This window comes from Macrotis lagotis, chromosome 8 (assembly GCF_037893015.1).
Source record: "Macrotis lagotis isolate mMagLag1 chromosome 8, bilby.v1.9.chrom.fasta, whole genome shotgun sequence".
Taxonomy (NCBI): domain Eukaryota; kingdom Metazoa; phylum Chordata; class Mammalia; order Peramelemorphia; family Peramelidae; genus Macrotis; species Macrotis lagotis.
Genome location: NC_133665.1, coordinates 52,208,308 through 52,232,350, shown reverse-complemented (window position 1 = coordinate 52,232,350; position 24,043 = coordinate 52,208,308). Strand labels below are relative to the sequence as shown.

The 24,043-nt window shown below is 38.0% G+C and overlaps 1 protein-coding gene across 9 annotated transcripts in view; it reads right to left on the bottom strand.

Moving 5' to 3' along the window:
• Positions 1-573: 573 nt before the first annotated feature.
• Positions 574-24,043, bottom strand: part of FAM234A (family with sequence similarity 234 member A) — a 55,752-nt gene continuing 32,282 nt past the window's right edge. For all 9 annotated transcript variants that reach the window (XM_074197023.1, XM_074197027.1, XM_074197022.1 and 6 more), the window contains 11 exons: positions 16,484-16,771; positions 14,648-14,761; positions 11,642-11,827; positions 10,289-10,419; positions 9,325-9,457; positions 6,043-6,175; positions 5,001-5,141; positions 3,923-3,998; positions 1,412-1,552; positions 1,059-1,161; positions 574-887 (listed from right to left, as the gene is read on the bottom strand). In XM_074197023.1, coding sequence (XP_074053124.1) covers positions 679-887; positions 1,059-1,161; positions 1,412-1,552; positions 3,923-3,998; positions 5,001-5,141; positions 6,043-6,175; positions 9,325-9,457; positions 10,289-10,419; positions 11,642-11,827; positions 14,648-14,761; positions 16,484-16,748 — 1,632 coding nt within the window. In that variant the 5' untranslated portion in view covers positions 16,749-16,771 and the 3' untranslated portion in view covers positions 574-678. The remainder of the gene's footprint in view (positions 888-1,058; positions 1,162-1,411; positions 1,553-3,922; positions 3,999-5,000; positions 5,142-6,042; positions 6,176-9,324; positions 9,458-10,288; positions 10,420-11,641; positions 11,828-14,647; positions 14,762-16,483; positions 16,772-24,043) is intronic.

The following is a 24,043-nucleotide window of genomic DNA, read 5'->3' as shown; positions in this document are numbered from 1 at the left end:
GGATCTTAAAGAGATGCTGACAAGGATCAGCAAGTTTGGTAAAACTGGATGAAGGACATGCTGGGATCTCAGATTATCATCTGCTTCAAAATTTCTTGAAGACATCAGCATCTCAGTCACCCCATGGTTTACCTTCTCTTTCCTTTCTCAGGACCCTTGTGGGGGGTGGGGTGGGGGGCTCCTGCTAGCTTGGCTAGATGGAGCTGCTCCTTGGAAATAGAAACGTTGACCATGATTGTGAACAGGAGAGAGGGCAGAGGAAGAACCTGTTTGTAGAACTCAGATTCCTTGTACTAAGCCTTAGAATCACAAGGCAGAGGGGGGGCGGGGAATCACCCCCAAGCGCCATCCCACCAAAGGGGTGAAGACACACCAAGAAAGTAGGATTAAATGCTATCAAATGTGTAATGAGTTCAGCTTCCCCGGAGTTACCTTTCCTAATCATTCCTTATAAAATGTCACCTAAACTTTTGAGTCTTGGAGTAAGGCACCTGGAGAAAAATTTCTTCCCAAGAGGAAACTGTACTTTTGGCCTATCCACATGATATAGTAGTTTGGAGAACAAGTGAAAAGTAGAGTTTTCTTGGATTTTTAAATCTTTTTTAGTTGGTTCCTCAGTGAGAAGGAAGAAAAATTGATGGGGAAAAAAAAACAGATACTGTCTGACTGCTGAGGAGTTCAATCTTCCCTCTTGTATCTCAGCTCATAAAACCAGTTCTTAATGGTTTGGTCACTCTCAGGCCTTGCCTGTCCCAGCCAAACCACCCGAGCATTTAGGATGTTCTCTTTCACCTTTTGCTTTGATAAAGACATCAGGCCAGGTGTGTCTTCACTTGTGGGCCCAGTCAGTAGCACATAAGAGGCATGCTGGTTCTGCTCCAACAACACTATGGTGGGGGAGACACAGGGGTAAAGGGGTCTCTCTGGGGTCCCTAGAATACTAGCCCTCCCACCAACCCTGCACCAAGAAACCTATTTTTCACCCTGGAAAGCCCTCCAATTCCAGGCTGCCACCAATTAAAACTATCCAGGTCCTTCCAATAAGGGTTTCCACTTACCATTAAAGGCCACAATGTTTTTGGTGATGTTGGTAAGTTCCAAAAGGATATCAGGAAAAGTGGGGTGGAACATATACAGGTTTTTCTGGGAGTCAACAGTTTCCTTACGGAGAACAAAAAGCAAAAAGCATGGGTAGTTAATGGGCTTGGGGCCAGTACACCCAGGACTCCTGGGCACCCTCCTGTGGCCCACCACCCTGCCCCCTCCCTGAAGAAATTGGATATTTTGGAGATTGGATAAATTGGAGATCAACCACCCTTTGATTTTGCAGAAGAGGAAAGCGGTAGAGTTGGGACTTGAACCCAAGTCCCCTAACTATGAAACCTAGGCTTAGCATGATCTCTTCTCATACCGTCTGGTTACTACTGCCCCAGAAGAAGAAGGCAGAATGTTGGTCTGCTGTCCGAATGGTGACAGATTTAGGAGTCCCTTCGAATGCAGTCAGAGTGTGGTTCCAAAGGACAGCTCCTGAAGTGACATCCACAATCAAGATCTGAGGGAAAAGGGAGACATATTGGGGAAAGAGGCTTACACCAGAAAGTGGGAGGCCACTCGTAAGATTGGACATGGAGTTGCCAGCTGACTTCCACTTGGGGATTTTCTTGACCTGGTCTGACTGCCCATATGGAGCTGCTTATAATAATGAACTCCTACATGGTAGAGACTGCATTTCCTTCTGCTTATTAAGTGCCTACTAAATATAGAGTCTTGTGGAAGAAGATAAAAGGTTTGGATAAAGATGATGAGAACTCTTGGAAGTGCTATTATTATTTCCATTTTATTCAACAGCCCTGGGAATTTGGTGCTTTTATTATTATCTCCATTTAAAAAATTATTTATTTAAAGTAATGAGGTTAAGTGACTTGCCCAAGATCACACATCTAGACAATTATTAAGTGTCTTGAAGCAGGATTTGAACTCAGTTCCTCCTTACTCCAGGGCTGGTGCTCTATCCATTGCACTACCTAGCTGCCCCTTGCTTTTATAAATCTTAAAGTACAATATAAATGCAATTTATTATTAGTCACTTTGCCAATCAAAAAACTGTAGTGGCTCCCTATTTCCTCCAGGATCAAATATAAAATTTTTGGCTTTTAAAGCCCTTCATATACCTGTTCCTTTCTACTTTCCAGTCTTCTTCCACCCCCCACCCCCACCCCCACCCCCCACACACTTACTCTGTGATTAATGACACCAGTTACTTTGCTGTAACTCTTCTCCCACTCTGGGCATGTCAACAGATGTCTCCCATCCCTGAAATATTTTCCTTCCTTTTCTCCATCTCCTGTCTTTCCGGAAGTTTCAGCTAAAATCCCACCTCCTTCCCCATTTCTCTGGTAGGGACCACAATTCCACCTTTATAATCTTGGTGTTAAGTTACCCATGCCTCCTCACTCTCAGGCATTCAACAATAGCTAATCAGTTGTCTAGTCTTATTATCTCCACACCACCCCTCCCTTCTAGTTACACAACACCACCTTCTTTGAATGTCTCTTACCTAAATGATTATAACAGTTTCTGAGCTGGTCTTCCCAATCCAAGTCTCTACCCCAGGCTATTTTATATGCTGCTACCAAGATGACATATAACCCAAGTCAATTCCAGGGACTTCCTACTGCTTCTGGAAGCAGACCCAAAGTTCTCTGTTTAGTTTGAAAGGCCTTTCACTATCTAGTTTAAGCCCATTGGACATCATTCCCCCTCTGATACTCTGGGATACAGCCAGAATATCCCTTCTCTTGGTTCCTCCTGTGCCATAGATCTCTCCTATTTCACTAAATTTTGCTCTGGCTCACTCCATGCCCACCATCACCTCAGAGAATCATGATCTTCTTCCTTCATGATGGATCTGAAAAACTAAATGAAGCCTTTCCCAAATTCTCTCAAGCTTCTAGTGAGTGACCTCCCTTCCAAACAACCTTGTGTTTAATGACTTAGTATTTATTCCATAAATAATCACATATACATATTGGGGGAGAGAGAGAGAGAGAGAGAGAGAGAGGCAGTGTGCTGTAATGGATAAAGTACCAACTATAAAGCCAGGAATATACTTTGGAGTTGATTTGAGCCAAGGCCCACCTTTGATACATGACAGTTGGGTGATCCTGGGAAAACTGCTTAATCTCTCACTTCTTTGGGCACCTCTCTAAGCCAGTGAAGTCCTACCAACTGCAATAGTAGAGGACATCCAATACCAAGAAGAACACAGTTCTAGTTCATAGATTACTACACTTCCATTTCTATTGTTGTTTAGCTATTTTCAGTCATGTCTAACTTCACTGGCATGGTTTGCCATTTCCTTCTCTAGCTTATTTTACAGATGAGGAAACTTGAGGCAAACAGGATTAAATGACTTACCCTAGGTAAGTTAGCAAGTTAGCAAGCATGCACTTATTTTTATTTCCCTCATTAAAATGGATACATCTTGCAAATAAATACTTTTATTACTTACATTTGTTAATGAGAGACTATATGGCACTGCTGTCCAAGGACATTTCTGTCATTTGGTAGCATGAAAGACAGAAGATCCCCTACAACACCTGCCCTTTGTGGCTGTGCCAATGCTGACTTGGCAGCACCAGCAGCCACAGGAAAATACCTCTAACAGAAGTGGCTTTCTCTCTGCCCATCTTTATGCTCATCACAGGAGGCAAGCACCATAAATCTGGTCAGTCAGGATTCCTAACCTTGAGTCACAATCTTTCTACCTGGCAGTCACCTCCCTATATCACCCAGGCCCTTCTTATCCCAGGCTCTCCTTCCTTTTCCAGGGAATGTACTGGGTCTCAGCATATTCTGGCTGCCCAGATTTATCTGTCTCAAGCTTTGGAGAAAGATAGGACTGAGCAAAGGACAATCATACCTTTCTTTGGACACCACTTCCATTTTCAAGGACTACAGTAAGTGCATCTGGTTTGTAGTAGCCAAGGACTGGTTTTCTGGAAAGATAAGAGGGGGGGCAATAAGAGTAGGGATTCTTTGTTTTATTTTTATTTTATTTTTTTAGGTTTTTGCAAGGCAAACAGGGTTAAGTGGCTTGCCCAATGCCACACAGCTAGGTAATTATTAAGTGTCTGAGACCGGATTTGAATCCAGGTACTCCTGACTCCAGGGCCCGGTGCTTTATCCATTATGCCACCTAGCCACCCCTAGAGTAGGGATTCTTAAAGAAAGTCACTAGAGTAACTAGCATTCCAGAAACAAGCATAGCAGCCAATTCTCATGGCTGGACTGCACCTGTAGCTGGATGACAATTGATAACAAATTCAATGAATGTCAGAACTTTCCCTGAAGAGGCAGTTGTTTGGGAGAAAATATAAAACTCTTCAGTCCTAAACAAACAGTATCCCTGTAACAGCTGAATCTTTTCCCTCAGTTAAGAGGAGCCGAAAAAGGCAGCACAAGATGAGACAGGCCTTTAGGTGGCAGCAGCAGGTTGAATGGATGGTGTTCCTTCTTCCACACTGTGAGCAGCATAGTCTAATTGAAAGAGTGGTGGTTTAGAAGCTCCAGGTTCCAATCCCAGGTCTGACACTTCCTAGTTGAGGGACCTGTGACCTCTTGTTTAACAAAGACAGTCTTACAACAGGACTGTTTGGATAATCTACCTAAACATGGTTGTAAATAGAAGTGCTGAACAAACAAAAGATGATGCTGTTCCTATATAATGTTCCCTCCCCTTCATAATTTGAGTTGCCCCCTCTAAGAAAGAAAAAACCAGCTTCCTCCCTCTAAGGCATCATCATCATCCCCAATTGACACCTGAGGAAACAGAGGCGGCTGCCCAGGGCTGACCAACCAGTAAGCACCTGAGGCTACTTCTGAACTTGGGTCTTGCCTCCTGCCCCAAAATAAAAAGGGGCTTCTGTTGGTGGTTTTTTTTTTTAACAATCTCCTAGATAGAACACCAGTCCCTTGCTTCAGAAGCCAACAAAGAATACCTCATGACTTCGGATGCGCTGAGGGTCCACTTTGAAATAAACTCTTGCCCATTTAGTAGCTCACAGGCATCTGATTTCACAAGGAGGATGTCATTTCCTGTGTTCCCAGGTACATTCATTAGGTAGCGAATGGCTCCCGAACTAAGTAAAAAAGTAGGAGAGACAAGACAACAGAGGAAGGTTTCTTGGGAGGAATAATATATTAGTTCTATAACTAAATCATAATGTTTCCAATACCAACAAAACTGAATTGGGGGGGGGGGCAGCTAGGTGGTGCAGTGGATAAAGCACCGGGCCTTGGAGTCAGGAGTACCTGGGTTCAAATCCAGTCTCAGACACTTAATAATTAATTACCTAGCTGTGTGGCCTTGGGCAAGCCACTTAACTCCATTTGCCTTGCAAAAACCTAAAAAAAAAACCAAAAAAAAAACTCTTTCCCTCTTCTACTACTATTTTCTTTTCTTTTTTTTTTTTTAAAGTTTTTTTGCAAGACAGTGGGTTTAAGTTGCTCAAGGCCAAACAGCTAGGTAATTATTTAGTGTCTGAGGGCAGATTTGAACTCAGGTCCTCCTGACTCCAGGGCCAGTGCTCTATCCACTTCACCACCTAGCTGCCCCTTCAACTACTATTTTCAATAACAAGCATTTATTAAGAACCTACTACATGCCAGACCTGTTCTAGGATCTAATCACATGACTCCATTATTATATGGTATTTACTCTGTATACAAGCTCTGAATGCTGGTTTTGGAGGCTCTTTCCACCAACTCCAACTCTTGGGCTCCATCCTTCCCATCCACACTATGTTACTTCTCATTCTTTATTTTCTTCCTGATGTGCCTTTTGTGCTGAGCCTAGTTACTTAGCTATGTGACCTTGGGCAAGTCAATAACACTCCCCCTCCCCCATTGCCTTGACAAAAAAAAAACCCAAAACAAAAAAATTTGAATGAGACAATTACTTTCTTCAGCAGGGAGTTCCTACAGAGGAATATCAATCATACTATAGAAGTAAAAGAAAATAGGATTGTGTACAAAATAAACCTGAGAGAAGGAGGCAGTCTGTGGGTAACACTGTCAATCATTTCCTTCCAGTGAGGATCTTCCTCAAATACATTTTTTCTTCCAGTTATTTTCTCATAAAGTTCCTTCAGAGAGTATCCATAGAGGGAAGATGCTGCACAAGACAAAAGTGAATCAAAAGTTTGGGTGTAAGTAGTGGCTCACTGTATCTGGGGCTAAGCTAATGCCAACTTTCCACCAAAGCTCAAGTACTAAATCTTAAGAGTCTCTGGGGTGGGAAGCACATCTGTTCCAGGCAACACAGCATAGTGAAAAGTACTCTGGACTTAGGAGTCAGAGGGCTTGGGGTGGAGTTAGGGCTTTTATACTTACTGTGTGATTATGAGCAATTCATTTTTGCTTCAAGTTAATTTCTTCCTCCATAAAATGGGGACAGTAACCCATTTTGATGGGCTATTGTAAGAAAAGTTTTTTTTATTAATAGGAACTATTATTATTATTATTCTCCAAGAATATGTAAACAATTTTTACATAATTTGCAATTCTTTTTTTGAGAAATGACCAGACCAGCAAAAATGGAAAGTAGGAAGAAGCAGTACAGCTGAGCTCTCTCCCACAACTACTGAATGGGAAATCCAGGGGAAAAAAACTTAAAAACAAAAATAATTTGAGTCATTCTTCCAGCCCAAGTTGTTATCAGGAAACAGGCAGAGAAATCTGCAGACTTTGGGATGTGGAGCAGACAGGAATGGTTGAGGAACCTTATAGTCTAGATCCTAGAGGAAGGTCTGCATAGGACTATGCATTAGGGCAAGAAGAACCGGAACTAGGATCTAGGGCAGATTGAGGAGAGAACCCATACCCACAGGTGTCATTCTAGGATAAGGAGCTGCAGGACCTAGGCTGTGTATGGAGAAAGCAAGTAGGAGCTCAGGGTCTTAGATCCAACCCTCAGTCCAGTCTAAAGCCTGCAGTGACATAATGAGGATAATGACCCAAACCAAAGGGGAGTTTACAGGTCTGTCTGAACCTGAAAGAGTTTTTCAGATGGCTAATGTCGAAGTCCAGCAGGGGACTCCAACCAAGAAAAGGCCAGTTAAAGGGTCATACCCAAGTGAATGAAAAGTACTTGCAGAACTTAACCAAAGAAGCTGAGTATTCAGACTTTACTCTAGGATCAGACCATTTTAGGGGCACTCAGGTTAAATGTTCCCCTGACTAAGCTATTCCTGAAATGCTGGAATAACATAATTCTCATTTAATTTAAGAAGCTGTAGGACCAAATGGACAGAAAACAGGATCCACTTCCTTCAGAAACAAAAAGAACCTAGCTTAAGGCAAAGTCCAAAGTCAGATTGGAATATAAACAAACAAACAAGGAATCTCACCAAAAAGAACTATCATGGTCATAGGGACACTCAAGACACAAATCCAGAAGAGAGTGACACCAAAACATCTATAAGCAAGCCTAAAAGGAAAACATAGTTTGACTACAAGTTCAACTAGAAGAGATGAAACAAGAGTTTGAAAAAGACCTAATAAAAATGTTATAAATAAAATGAGTATATATTAGAGAAAACAACTGGAAAATAAATAAAAGTGATAGCAAGAAAAAACTGGAAAAGGAATAAAAGTTATGGAAGAAAGAATTGGTAGATTCTTAGTACCTTACTCAAAACCCTTATCCAAAGCAAAAAACTTCTTGAAAATTAGAAATGGAGCAAAAAGAAGTAAATGATTCCATAAAGCAGCAAGAAATATTAAAACAAAGCCAAAAGACTGAAACATGGAAGCATAAGGTATTCTCATATCAAAAACTTACCTGGAAAACAGAAAAAGGAGAGAAAATTTAAGAATCATTAGACTGCTGAAAAGCTATGACCAAAAAAAGACTAGATATTATATTTCAAAAAAATCACAGAAGAAAATCTCTTAGAACCAGAGAAAATTAATATTAATTTCCTCAGAAAAACACAAAAATGAAAACTCTCAGGAACCTCACTGTTAAAATCTAGAATTTCCTGGTCAAAGAAAAAATATTGGAAACAACCAGAAAGAAAGAATCCAAGTAGTGCACCAAGGAATCAACAGTCAGGATCATATATATTTAGCAGTCAGTGACTGCATGAAGTAGTAGAAATTAGCATATTCTAGAAAACAAAGAATCTATGCTTATAACTAAGAATAATTTACTCAACAAAACTGAGTATAATCCTATAGAGGAAAATTTAGATCATTAATGAAATTTCCTGATGAAAAGCTCAAAACTGTAGAAACATTGAAACACATTCAAGAGTCAAGAGAAGCATAAAAAAGCAAACATGAAGAGACAATGAAGGACTAAGCAAGTTGAACTGATTACATTCTAATAAGAGAAGAGAAAAATGGTTTTCCTTAGAACCTTATTGTCATCAGGGATTACTGAGAAAGTTTAACAAGAAGGGTGCCTGGGAATGGTTTTTTTTAATGGTTTGAAGATCTTAAAAGGAAAAGGAATACACTTAATGAGAAGAAAATGGGAGAAGGGTGAGGAAAATTAAGTGGTACAGTTTAAGTGTACAAGTAAAAGACTACAAATGAGGAGGAAAGGGTGAGGGAAGCCAGTGACACTCAAGCCTCATTTTCATCTAAATTGGTCAGAAGAGGGAAGAGAATACACATAATGAATTCTGTAGAAATGGCTGCAGAAATAGAGATCAACATGGAACAGAAAGGAAAGGAAGAAGGGAGAGGGAGGGAAGGAGAACAGATTAAGGGAGGGATTAGCTCTAAACAATCTTTAATTTAATTAAGTGGATTTCCAATAAACTTTAACTAAACAAACAAACTTTAACACAATGAAGTGGATTTCCAAAAGCAGAAGAGATGGTTTTAAAAGGAAAGAGGAAAAAACCTGTGACTGAACTCTGAAAAGGGGAAAGAGAAGAGGGGACTGGGATGCAAAAGCATAGACCTCTGGTGCTGAGAACATGCTTTTTCCATTACCATCTTCTTCTTTATAAAGGAGAAGAAGGAAACTGATGAATGCAACCACCAACCAGAGGATTCAGGATGAAACATCCTACTATGCTCCTGACCAAGAGGTGTTAAACTTAATTTGCTGAATAAAACATTCATTTTAACATAGCTGATGTTTTGTTCAACTATGTATATTTCCTATCAGAGATTTCTTCTTTTTTTTGCTCAGTGAGGGAGAAAAGGAGAGAACATAAATGCTTGTTAATTAAAACAAAAAATTTTAAGAGAAAGGACCAGCATAAAGCAAAAAACAATTATATATATGTATATATGGATAAAATATACCAGAATGAAAAATAATGTAGTAGGCTCCGGTGTTTGTGATATGCATTATGTAACCAACTTTTCCTTCTAGGTTTATATTGCTCAGGGAACCAACTTGGTCACCAGTACTGCTTGAAAAGATGTAAGTTGTAATCTGGAAAACAAAAGAACCCCACCCCCCCAAAGGAAATCAGGATATTTAAATCATTCAAGCGCCACTGAAAAGCTAGGTGAAGCAGTGGATAGAGTGTTGGGTCTGGAGTCAGAAAGACCTGAATTCAAATTCAACCTCAGCATTTAGCACTGCAGAAAAAAAAATCACATTTGGAAAACCTTTCTTATTTAAAAGTTCCACCTTATAAAAATATCTTTCAAAGGTATGAAATAGAAATGGAATTATTCAAAAAAACCAAAATCCTTGAAATTGGCCATCTTGATAGCTGTGTAAATGCTTTGGCAAAGGAAGGAACACATTTCAGAGGCAGTTACTTAGAAAAATTTGAAAGAGTTCAACAATCTCCCCCTCCCCCTGCTGTGCATGAGTAAGGCACTGAGCCTTAACTCAGGAATCTGTAACTAAAGGAAAACAAAAGAAACTGGAAGAAAAACACATAGGAGAAAATAAAGGAGGGTGTATGAGGAGGAATAAAAAGAAACCAGGAATTTCCAGTTGATTTTGACTAAGGGTCATAGAAACTATAGAAATATTTGTAAAGCGCTTAGCACAGAGTGTCTGGCACATACCAAGCACTATATAAATGACAGCTATATTATTATTGTAACATAAAACTTCTTCTAGAGTTGTAGGCCTGTGGGTGCCACAGGATTTAGTTGACTTTTAAAATAGTAAGAAAAATGAGATCTGGTAAGGAAATCAATCAAGACAGGACTGGGGAATAATGCTTTCCAACAGAGAAAATGTATCTCATTGCTTGGAAAAAGATTCCTTCTCTTCTATCACAAAGTATGAAGGAAAAGTTTGTACCTCGTTTCCCATTTGGGTGAAGAGAAACAAATTTTTAACCTCATCGCCAGTCACATCAGGTATACTCAGAAAGGGACTCAGTATTGTGGCCTTATGTCCAAAGACCCAAGTCTTGTTCCACAGTATTTCCCCTTGAGAGAAAAAAAAAAATGTATTAAAGGTAAGCAATAGTTTTAAAAATCAACCTTTACTTCAAAAATCAATATTCTAAGAGTCTCTAAGATTTCAAGTGCCTGGACTTATAGCAGACACTTAGAAAATGCTCAGGGAAATTGAACTTTATTTCAGGACTGATTCTAATTTCAGTAACAAATGATACCTTATTATATTTATAAAATACTTAATACTTTTCAAAAGGGTTTTCAGAGACATTAATTCTCATCTGAAACTCACAATAGCTAGGCAACCATTTCTTTTTACTTTTATTTTATTTTTTTAGGTTTTTACAAGGCAATGGGGCTAAGTGTCTTGCTCAAGGCCACACAGCTAGGATTTGAACTCAGGTACTCCTGACTCCAGGGCCGGTACTCTATCCACTGTGCCACCTAGCCACCCCAGGCAATCATTTCTTAATGCATCTATTCTGAGCCAGGTACTGGTGCTGAGGATATGAAGGAAAGCAAAAGACAGTTCTTGCCCTCAAGGCCTTACCAGTCATTTGGGGGAAATAACACAGGAAACTACTATTTACAAAAAGGCTAGATACAGAGGGAAGGCCTCCCAGGACTAAGGTGGGGGTGTGTGGCATGGAAGGTTTGAGAAAGGGCTTCTCGAAGAAGCTGGGATTTCAGCTGGGACTTCACAAACCAAGAGCAACCTACCCAAGGAGCACCATAACTCCTTTGCAACTGGGTTTAGATTTTAGGGGAAAATGTACTCTTGGCACACATTTTAAATTAAGTTGAATAAATGAAGTTGTAGCAAAATTCTTTTAAGAGAATGCTGATTCCTTTTTAGAGATTTAATTAAAAAATCTACATTATTAAAAACCCCCAGAAGATAAAAATGGTATCTTTTTATTTCTTCTCATGTCTATAAAGATGCCCAATAATAGTAGAAGCTTAATAAACTTTTTGTTTGTTTGTTTTAGATTTTTCAAGGCAATGGGGTTAAGTAGTTTGCCCAAGGCCACTGGGCTAGGTAATTATTAAGAGTCTGAGGCCAGATTTGAACTCAAGTACTCCTGATTCCAGGGCCGGTGCTCTATCCACTGTGCCCCTTAATAAACTTTTAATTGAACTATCAGATTTTGACTTTACTGTATGTAATCTTCTTATGCCATCTCCCTCCTTCCCTAAAAAAACATGAAAATTTAGGAGAAAATATAAATATGCTTCCACCTGTTTCTCCTACCTATGGAAGAATCCACTGAAAGCAAAGAATTATCTTTCTCCACAATGAAGCAGCTTAAGGGTGACTCCTTCCCCTGGGGGTCAGGGCACTCCATGTAGGCAACATCCTGAGCAACAGGTCTTTCCCAGAGCAGGCTGCCATCCGAGCTTGACACAGCAACAAGAAAGGTACATGGGGCGGAAAAGCCTGGGAGAGGAAATCCAAAGTCACTGTTTACATCCATGCTGTTTGTTACTTGGTCTATTTGTTAGAAGGAACACTGTAATCACCTCTTCATCCCTCACTCTACCCCCCTCCCCCAACTACTTCTGATTTTCCTTTTTCAAATAGAGTCTTTAGCTCAGGATTTAAACTGTTGCCACATTAAACTCATTTCCCCCCCTCTTAAGCCTTCATTCATTGGCAACATTTCCCAAAATTCTGACCTTTTCGCTCTCTGAACTCTGACCCTTGATGGTTTCATGTAGAGGATATAGAATTAGAAAGAGCTTTAGGAATGAATCTATTTTGGTTCTCTAATTTTATAGGAGGAATCGAGGTTCAAAGACATTACATGACCAGCACAAGTCACTTTGAAGATATATACCCAAGCCAGGATTCAAATTCCTTTTGTCTATGTGACACATGACTTCTACGACCACTGCCAGGCAAATTACCACCAAACCTGTAGTTCTGGACCTATATTCTTTCTTGAACACTTGTCACAAATTTCCAACCATATGTATCTCCACTTAGCTGTTATGATTTTGAGGTTCTGACATCTTCATTTTCTTCACACTTACCTATTTCTGATGATGGAAGTCACCTAGGCTAACAATAAGAATAGTAGCTATGATGTATATAAGGGCTTATTTTGTGTCAGGCCTGGACTGTGCTTTACAAATATATGATGAAATGCACACACACATATAAATGGTAAAATTCCCTTCAGTTACATGGTAAAACAATATCTTTTTACGTTTAAATATCTTTTTTTAAAATTTAAGTTTAAAGTTTTGAGTTCCAAATTCTAGCCTTTCTTCCCCACTCCCTAAGATGGCAAGCAATCAGAAATAAGCTATACATGTGCAATCATGTGAAACATTTTCATATCAGTCATTCTGTACAAGAAGATTCAAATAAAAGAAAAAGAATGAAAGAAAAAAAGTGCTTTTACAATTGTTATCTCATTAGATGCTTACAACAACCCTGGAAGGTAGGTGCTAGCATTCTTCTCATTTTTTATAGATGATGATACTGAGACAAATAGAATTGAAGCGACTTCCCCAGGGTCATACAGCTATGTGTGAGGGTAGAAATCCCAGGCATCTTGCTTTTCGTTTTCCTTGGCACAGATCTTCACTAGGTCCATCAGATTCTATAGAGGCAGCATGGTCAAGTGATAGAACACTGGCCTCTGAGTAAGAATGACTCATGTTCTACTTCCTATAACAATGAAATCATGAGTGCAACCCCAGTCCTATCTCTGAGTAGATTTCACCTTTCCTTTCTGTCTTTCACCTGCCTCATCATTTCCATTCTTATGTTCACCACTCTGGTTCAGAGCTTTGCTGCTTCCAACGTGAGCTATCATAAATACGTCCAGTCTTCCTTCTCCAAGTCATACTACCATTTCAAAATTTTATTTTTAAATTGTCTCTCTTTTACTGAAAAACATTCAATGCTTCTCTATCATAAATCATGCTCAAATTAAAATCCCATTATACTTACATGGGTCTAGGATTTTGAACATGATTGCATTTTTCTTGATCTCCCATATATCCTTTGCTTCAGGCTACTTTATATAAAATTGCTCCAACAATATAATTTCTCACATTTTTATGATTTTTCTACTAAAGGTATAGTTCTTCAATGTGATATCCTTCACCCAGTCCTCTAAAATAAGATTTCCTAAGGATCATTCCAGTCTAAATTTTAATTCCCATCTAAAACTGACCTGTGGAGTTCTTTTTTTTTGTTTGTTTTTTGCAAGGCAATGGGGTTAAAGTGACTTGCCCAAGGTCACACAGCTAGGTAATTATTAAGTGTTTGAAGCCACATTTGAACTGAGGGACTCCTGAATCCAGGTCCAGTGCTCTATCCACTGTGCCACTTAGCTGCCCCTCTGTGGAGTTCTTAACTTTTTTTGTGTGGCATGGACCCCTTTGACAGCCAGATAAAGCCCCTGGTCCCCCTTCTTGGAATGCTTTTGAAAATACAAAGTAAAATGCATAAGAAAAGAAACCAATTATATTGAAATATAAAATCATCAAAATATTTTTTAAAGTCTATAGATCCCAGGTTAAGAATTCTTGAGGTCAGGGGTAGCTAGGTGGTGCAGTGAATAGAGCACCAGCCCTGGAGTCAGGAGTACCTGAGTTCAAATCTGGCCTCAGACACTTAATGATTACCTAGCTGTGTGGTCTTGGGCAAGCCACTTAACCTCATTGCCTTGCAAAAACCTAAAAAAAAAGAAAAAAAAAAGAATTCTTGAGGTCAGAAAATCTCTCAATTATTCTTATGTCCCCAGTCACAGTACTGAGTATACTGAAATACACTAGAGGTATATAACTCATGACCTGTGAAACTCCCAACTAGATTAACATATAACTGGGTAGTATTAACAAATAAAAATTATACCCACAGATACATTTTTATAAATAAAAATATTATACAACACAGATAAATGTTAATTTGTGATTTTTTAAGTCAGTAAGTAGTACAGCACTCTTTCTGAATTTGATACCACTGATCTACACACCTTAGACATTTAAATGTCAAATGAACATAATATGTATGTCTCAGTTTACAGGTTTATGTATCTTCAACTCATCAGGTGAAACATTGTTCTAAAACCAGTACCTACAAATTTAGCTGACCTATATACTTGATGTCAAAGACTTACTCTCTTTACTAATATATATTTTTGCCAGAAAAAGGAAAGAAAGTTTTGTTTTTGATGATTTAGAATAGTGTGAGAAGTCATTGTAAGTTTTCTTTCTTCTTCCTACCAACAAGCAAAATTACCTTTTTCTGCACAGGATACACTCAAACTGCTGCTGTTGTAGTCTTTATAAAGAAAAGTAATATCTTGAATTGTGTTGTTGTTTATATCTCTAATCGGCATGAAGTCATAGGTTACTGAAAAAGAGTAACAAATAAGAATCACAAGCCACCCTTAGGGAAGCAGAGGTCTGGCAAGGACTTCAGTGACCACTGGCTTCATTCCCTCTCTATTTTATAGTTGGAAACAGGGGAATCCACTTAAGCTCCTTTTCATCAGTTATTATAATAATATTCTAGTAATTCATATATCATAATTCATTCCCCAGATGATAGACTTTGTTTCAATCTATATGGGTCTTTTCTGTCTGTATTCAACTTCCAACTGTAGATATGGCTTTAGACACATGTAGTAATTAGTCAAGGCAAGAACAGTTTGAATAGAAACATAAAGAACTTTTGGTAAATAAGGAATATCTCATTACTACAGCAAAGACTTTTCTTCTTTCTGCCATGTCCTCTTTCTATTTATTTCATTTCCTGTCACTTTGGAACATGGAACAAAGGATAAGGAGGAAAATCTCTGTGCTAATTGAATGAAGGAGGACAGATGAGTAAAGATGGAATAATTAACCAGTTCCATAACTTTTCTGATCCATATTTAGCACTTCCCCTAGATGAGTAGAGGACATGTTACCTAACCCTTAGGGAAAAAAACAGTAAACTACTTCCTTTCCCTTCTCTTTAACAGAAGACAATGGAATGATTTTTAGAGGTCAACAAAGCCAGTTCTAGTGGTGAAGTACCTAACCCCCAAACTCCAGTAGTTTATTTCTGACATTGCTTGGCTCCATTTCTGACCATGAATGATGATCTTCTAGAATTCAGGAAAACAATTCACATTTATACAGCATATAATAGCTTACAATGCTCTTCATATGCATTATCAAGGGGCCTTCTCAAGACTGAGCACAAAGAAGCATTCTCAAAATTATTCAAATTCATATCCACTCAAATAGTATCACATGTTCCTGTTTTCCTGAGCATTATAAAACAACTGGAATGTCCTGGAAAAGGCTGACTCAGTCACTGTATTCAATAGTCAATATAAGAAAGTTGGAAGCTTCCAGTTTCAGATGAAGGAGGACAGTTTCATTTATTTGATAATAAATAATAATAAATCTGATATTTTGCAGATTTAAGGGCTTATTGGAGGTATTTTGGTCAAATAACATATAAAACAATTTTTTTTTTAGGTTTTTACAAGGCAAATGGGGTTAAGTGATTTGCCCAAGACCACAAAGCTAGGTAATTAAGTGTCTGAGGTCAGATTTGAACTCAGGTACTCCTAACTCCAGGGCCCGTGCTCTATCCACTGTGCCACCTAGCCACCCCTGTAAAACAAAATTTACTATAAATCATTCATGGGTTTTTTTTTTTAAAGAAAGATTTTATTTATTTTGAGTTTTACAATTTTTCCCCCATTCTTGCTTTCCTCCAATCATTCATGTTTTTTAAGGCAGGCACTTCATGTCTACTAGGCCATTTGTTAGTAAGTAAAAGAGGTCAACTGTATCCATTTTAACACCTGGCTATTTACAAAAAGGAAAGAAGTTCAGTAAATGGAGGGGAGGGGCAGCTGATTATTTCTCATTTTTTCCTTGCAAAAGGTTATTTTTTTTTTACAGCTTCTTGCAACTACAAGGAAGAAATAGAAACAGCTCAGTACTCATGTTCTGAGACATTCCTACACAGAAAAAAGAATAATTCCACCAACCTATACATAATATAAGGGCATTTTGTCTTTTCATAGTAAAGTTCAGTGGAAGGCACAAATGAATATACATACAGCTAACTTACCTGCAGCATCATAATTTATATTCCACATTTTTTGTGATACAGGTTGCTCTACACATGGGATGATGAATGAGATGATGAATACCACAAAGAGACAGGTAAATAACAAAAAGAAAAAGATGATTGTGCGGCACTGAATACACCAGGAATGATGAGGTGCTTTCTTAAAGGATCCATCCTTTTCCGTTTGGGTTTCTGACAATTCCTGAGGTGCTGCATCATCCTGCTTCAAAGGGTGGATCTCAGCTTCTAATTCTTTGTCCATCATGTGGGCATCCCACAGTTCCACTCCTAGTCATCACCATTAATAAATCAGAATTAGCTGTATTATCAACCAGCAAAGGGTTTAGCATACATACAACCTTTTGAGTTACTAAGATTTGGGCCTACTTAGGGACAAAGCCCCTTTCTTAGATCCCGGAGCTTAAAGATATGAGTTGAAAGGGCATTATTCCTAAAAGACTCCATCTAGAAGGTTTTAATTTTGATCTCAAATGATGCAAAGACTGGAGCTGAATCAGATGCTTTTAAAACAAACCCCTCTGTTATCATTATGAAATCACCCCTTGCGTAGAAGAAAGGGAATGTGAGGGAAGGGATTATCCAAAAACCCCTAGGTCCATCTACCCAAAATTAAGAGTATAGGAAAGGAAATGAAATAAAGTTCATCTGATGCTTGAGAGAACCAGAAATTTTCAAACTTAAGATGCAGGGAATGGGAGTGTACAAAGGAGTCAAAGGAAGAGACACACTAGTGGTTCACATTTAGATAAGACCTTTACAGTGTAAGACTAGTGAGGTGGCAAGAGCACAGGACCAGGAGTCAGGAAGATCTGAATTCAAATTTGGCCTCAGACACTTATTAGCAATTTAACTTGGGCAAATCACTTAACCCTGTTTGTATCAGTTTCCTGATCTGTAAAATGATCTGGGGAAGAAATGGCAAACTCCTCCATTATCTCTGTCAAGAAAACCTCAAATCAGGTCACAAAAAGTTTAACACAACTGTAATGACTAAGGAACAACAAAAACAACTTAAAGAGTTATAAAGCATTTTATATATACATTATCTTATTTCAGAGGACTTCAAAAATTGAAAGGTAATTCACAGTCCAAATTGTGCCCAGACAGAAATCCCCTGACAAACTTCCACCCAGATTTTGTCTAGTTTCTAATTAACAGGACCCCAAAATTGATGAGGCAGTTTATTCTAAAACTTTTGGATGACTATTTGAAAGTTTTTCTTAATGTTAAGTAAAAAATTGGCTTCACTAAATGTTCCTCATTTCCCTTTCTTGTGTCATATTTCTACAACTGAGTGAAAAGAAGATACAGCTAACTACATTTAGTGAGTATCTCTCTTTTCTCTATTAGGTGCCCCAAAACTTAAGATAATCTCTTATGTTGTGATTTTTAGGACAAGGGGAGTAGACTGCAAATACCCTACTTTTATAGAGAAGGAAACCAAACTCAGTGAAGCTATTTTTTAAGATCATACTAGTAAATGGCAATCACAACTCCTTCAACATGGGTGTTTCATTCAAAGCACAATGCTCTACCTACTAGATTACCATTACTGACAAAAAACCTAGGAAGAAATTCTTTAATAATTAGATTCACCAATTTAAAACAAGTCAAATTTTGGAAAAATGACCATGTTGGAAAAATGACCAGGTAGTGTGTCTCCTTGAATATAACGAATCCAAGCAGTAAAAAGTAAGGTTTGGTCTTTCATGATGATTCAGTGATGGTGGGAGCTATGAATTATTCTGAAAAGCAATTTAGCAATATGTAAAAAAAAATTACAAAGTTGTAACTTTGATCTAGTGATCCAGTTACTAGGTTTACATCCTTTATACATACATAAATACATACATATATATATATTTTTTTGTTTGTTTGTTTTTTTAGGTTTTTTTGCAAGGCAAATGGGGTTAAGTGGCTTGCCCAAGGCCACACAGCTCCGTCATTATTAAGTGGCTGAGACTGGATTTGAGCCCAGGTACTCCTGACTCCAGGGCCGGTGCTTTATCCACTGCGCCACCTAGCCGCCCCTAGGTTTACATCCTAAGAAGATCATTGAAATAAATTAAAAGCCTCATCCATACAAAACATTCATAGCAAGATCTCAGAATAGAAAATGCAATATACTTCCCTTCTTACAATGAAGTGCTGGGGGATAAAAGGAGAAGGGAGAATAATACTAGGGTATAATGTTACATACATAGTCAGATAAGGTCACCATAATGAATATTTTTGCTGAATTATTTTTCTTTGTCACAAGGAAGGGACTTCTTCCTCCCTAGAAATTACTATGATATAAAGACAAACAACATCAATGAAAGGCTATTTAAAAGAAGAAAAAAATATAAATATATATATATGTATGTATGTATAGCATATACATAAGCAAAAAAGTTGGAAATAAAGTGTTAGTGCCCAAAGATAGAGAAATGGCTAAAATGTGGAATCTAAATATAATGTAATATATTATAAAGACTATTATGAACTTAAATGATAAAAACATTTGTTTGCAATGATATGGAAAAAAGCATATCCAAAAGAATACACACAATGTCAACAGCTAAAAAAATTAAGACACTTTTACATAGCAAAAAACTGAGGATTAAAGAGGTAGAGGGTAGCAGATAGAGCTCTAGACTTGGGGAATCAAGAAAGATCTGTGCTCAAATTCCATCCCAGACACTTAATAGTTGGATGACCCTGAGCAACATCACAACCTCTAAGTGCCTCGGTTTCCTGAAAATGAGGAGGTAGGGTGGCATCTAAAGTTTCCTCCACTTCTGAATTTATAGTCTATAAAAATGGATTATATTGGCACCAAGCTATTAAAGCCGAAGGGAATGTGTATACATTAAGAAATGGTAAACCATTAAAGAGAAAAGTTCTATCAGCAACAATTACTCCCATATACTGTTTTGCCTAATAGTTTCCCAAGATTGCACTTTTTTAGAGGATTAACTGGGAATTCTGTATTATATGTATAAAGTGAGAAATCAAGAATAAAAACAAGTTTGTCATTTCTCCTTTATTCTCTGGTATCAAGTTTTCATAGAAATATGTTAGTTTATGGAACAGGAAATAGAGTAGAAGAGGCAGAGACATATTAGTATGATGGAACCAGGTAAGTCTTTTGGTGAAGCAGATCCAAAGAGAATTGGAATCAAGACTAATAGCTTAAAGTATTTTGAGTTAAACTGGCTTACTGACCATTCTCAATACATCCAATACTTCTCTTCTACCTCTCTATTTTGGAATCCTTACCTCCTCCCCTTTCACAGATCAAGCTCCAATACTAATTAGAATGTAAACTCCTAGATGGAGGCAACTTTTCATTTTCATCTTTGACTGCCCTATACCTCTTACCTACTGAATACTTGTTGAAGTGAATCATATATTCTCTTCTGCTAAAATATGAGCTACAGAATTCTAGGGAGAAAAAGAGAGGAATTTCCTAACTATAGGCCAGAGAAACTGAATTTGATTATTGGCAAAATTCTGCAGCATGTTACAAAAGGGAGGGTGATGGTTAGTGAATATCTGAAATAGGAAGTAATCATAAGCCAGCAGTTTCATCAAGAACAGACCATCCTAGATTAATACTATTTCTTTTTTGTGACAATATTACTAAATTCCCTTTAAACAGATTCCCCTAGATCAAAGGACTACACTATAAATGTAGTTTATATTTTGATAAAACATTTGAGAAATTTTTCATCCTATTTGCACAGAAAAGGGGGAAATAATGTGAACTAGACAATATTACGTACAATTAGGTAGAGATGGAACTTTTTCAATGGCCAGACCCAAGTATAGTACTTAATCTTTGATGATGCAGCAGATGAAAGATGAAATGATTGAGGAAAATAAAAGTTCTTCTGAGAATTTCAATGGATTAAGCAATGCATGCTAATTGCTTAATAAATCAGAACCACACCTCTTCAGCTTAGGCCTGGACTTATAATACTGGGGGAGATAGACTTTTTATACATTAAGAATAACTGATCAAACATTGCAAATTAGTTAAAAGAAAACAATACTAACTGGAGGAAATATTAGGGGCTTTTAAAGTTGGAAGTAGACTAAATATGTACAATTCCTTGAATTAAGCACCCAGTGTATGCAAACAATCAAATGATTATGGAAACAATAACTGACTGATCAGCACAGGACCAGTTTTCAAATAAAAAATGTGGGTTGCTTGAGATGTACAATTGTGAGAAAATTCGCATCAATCTTTGGATCTGTCTTTCTGGAAAGCATAACCTAGGGTCCTTGATTATACAGCTGGTAGGGGTGGTTCAATTTTCCAGCAACCCCAGAACTAGGTTCAAACAATGCAATAAAGCTTTTTCTCAAGACAGAAATTGAACTGGACCCCACAACTGAACAGAAACTAAGCTGGCTCCAGATTTGAATTACAAGATGGAGTCAATGTGGTTCCCTCAATTCCCATAATTAACCACTTGCTGTCCTAATCCCCACGATATCAACTTAAAAGGAGGTCTTCAGTGGAATGTCCAAAGTATCTTTTCTTGGGGAGTTGGCCCTGTGCTCTTTGACATTTTTATCAGTTTTTTTGAATAGAGGAAGAGATGGCATGCTTATAAAATTTTCAGTTGACACGGAAGAACAGATAGGATTAAAAAAATATCTTGATAGGCCTTAGTGAACCAGAACTAGAAACAGTGGAAGGAAGATGCAAGGAGGCAAATATAGGTTTGATACATGTAAGTTAAAATTTGACAATTAGTGCAATCCACAAGTAGAACGTTCTGCTATGAGAGAGAGTGTTTCCCTGCCCTAGAGATCTTCAAGCTAATGGCCACATGATTATACAGCAAGTAGATTGTGGAGTTGATTCCTATTAAATACAACTTGATCAAAGGGGCCTTTGAAGTCCCTTCCAACTCTAAGATTCTATGAAATACTTCTGACTACACGGAAGTGAATGAAATGAATGAGAAGAAAATCAGACAGATACAGAGGCCTTGTTAACTACAGTGCTTTCAAAAAGCACTTGGGGAATATCTAAATTGGGAAAAAAAGAAAATTTTTGGAAGAGGGAAAGTTTTTTCAAAATGTAGAGAAATGCACATTTTATGTGTTATCCTTAAGGAATGTCCAGACATACCCTTCCTGTAGCAAATGAACAATTCAATTTAACTGAACAATTATTGGCATCTATATTTGTGTGCAAGAAATATAAAGCATGGAAGGGCAGCTAGGTGGCATAGTGGATAAAGCACCGGGCCTGGAGTCAGGAGTACCTGGGTTCAAATCTGGTCTCAGACACTTAATAATTACCTAGCTGTGTGGCCTTGGGCAAGCCACTTAACCTCATTTGCCTTGCAAAAACCTAAAAAAAAAAATTAGAGAGGGGAGAGACTGGAGATAGAGTGACCAGATAGGAGATTATTACACTGGCTTAGAAGATCAGACCTGAATTCTGATAATCTGACAGGTCAGGAAGACACTTATACCAGCAAGAGAGAATTTGTAAAGGACTTGATAGCTTACTAAATTTTGATGGTGAAGGAAAACGATTAAGAGGCATTGTGGTACACAAAGGAAAGAGAGTTTTATTTGGAATCCTAAAACTTGAATTCGAATTCCAGAGTTTCCATCTTTATTTCCTTGTATCACACAGTCAGTGTAGCTCTAAGATACTTTCTCCTCATCTATAATGAGTGGGTTGCAATAGATCGAGGATCTCTTCCTGCTCTAACTAGGATCCTATGGCTCTAAAATGATTATGAAGACTGGTGCCATCAGAAATAGAGAGGGTAAGAAAGGGGTAGGTTTTGGAAATCGTGGCGAATTTCAGTTTAGATATGTTGAATTTAAGGTGCCAAGGGTCATATGGCATTCAAGGGAGGACATGAGTTGGATATATAGATTTTTACTAAAGAGACAGAAGTGGATAAGATCAAGAGAATTCCTGTAGAACAATACAAAACTTCAGGGGATTCTCACATCTGGTGGTCAGCAGGAAGATGAAGCAATGACAAATGAAACTAAATAGAGGTCAGACAGGTGCTGAACCAGGGAGAGAACATGGAAGCCAATGGAGAAGGAAGATGTAGCAGGTATGCAAATATCCTTTCGCCCTTGGCCTTGCTTATGGGGAATCTTTCCAATAGTCCTGAGGTAATCTGAATAATGTAGTCCAGATGCATCCATTAGAGGGAGACAGAAATAGAAAAATAAGAACGAAAGACTCTCTACATTCAGAGAACAAATTGAGGACTGATGACTATCTGGGGACTAAGGGAGAGAAGCAAATAATACTGACCCACCAACTTGTGCTGATCTGAAAATACTCATTTTGAACCCTGCAATTAAGTGTTTCCAAAAGTTCTTCTATATCAGGTCAAGATACAAATGGTTCCTTGTCCTCAAGAGGTTTATAATCTAAAAGAGAAAACATTTGCACATATCTATCTATCTATCTATCTATCTATCTATCTATCTATCTATCTATCTATATCTGAGAGATACATATAAAGTAACCTCAAAGGGAAAGACACCAGCAGCTGGAAGAACCAGGAAAGGCTTCTTGCAGAAGATGGTACTTGAGTTAAGTTTTAAATGAAAAAAGTCAGCCATGAGGAAGAAGTACATGCCTGGTTGGAGGGACAGCTGCCAGTGCAAAGATGAGGAAATGGAGAGTTGGTTATAAAGAATAGCAAGGACACCAGCTCACTTGGAGTGAAGAATACATGAGAAGACTGCAAAGATAAGTATAATCTTATTTTCAGGGTGACATTTCATAAAAGATGCCACATCATAAATCTTGTCAGAACACTAAAAAAATACTTTAACTATAACATCTAGTCTTTTTTTAAATTTAAATTTATTTTTTATTAAAGATATTATTTGAGTTTTACATTTTTCCCCCCAATCTTGCTTCCCCCTCCACAGAATGCACTCTGTCAGTCTTTACTTTGTTTCCATGTTGTACCTTGATCCAAATTGGGTGTGATGAAAGAGAAATCATATCCTTAAAGAGAAGTCTAAAAGGTAACAAGATCAGACAATAAGCTATCTGTTTTTTTTTTCTAAATTAAAGGGAATAGTCCTTGTACTTTGTTTAAACTCCACAGCTCTTTATCTGGATACAGATGGTACTCTCCTTTGCAGACAGCCCAATATTGTTCCCGATTGTTGCACTGATGGAATGAGCAAGTCCTTCAAGGTTGAACATCACTCCCATGTTGCTGTTAGGGTGTACAGTGTTTTTCTGGTTCTGCTCATCTCACTCAGCATCAGTTCATGCAAATCCCTCCAGGTTTCCCTGAAATCCTGTCCCTCCTGGTTTCTAATAGAACAATAGTGTTCCATGACATACATATACCACAGTTTGCTAAGCCATTCCACAATTGAAGGACATTTACTGGATTTCCAATTCTTTGCCACCACAAACAGGATTGCTATAAATATTTTTGTACAAGTAATGTTTTTACCCTTTTTCCTCATCTCTTCAGGGTATAGACCCAGTAGTGGTATTGCTGGGTCAAAGGGTATGCACATTTTTGTTGC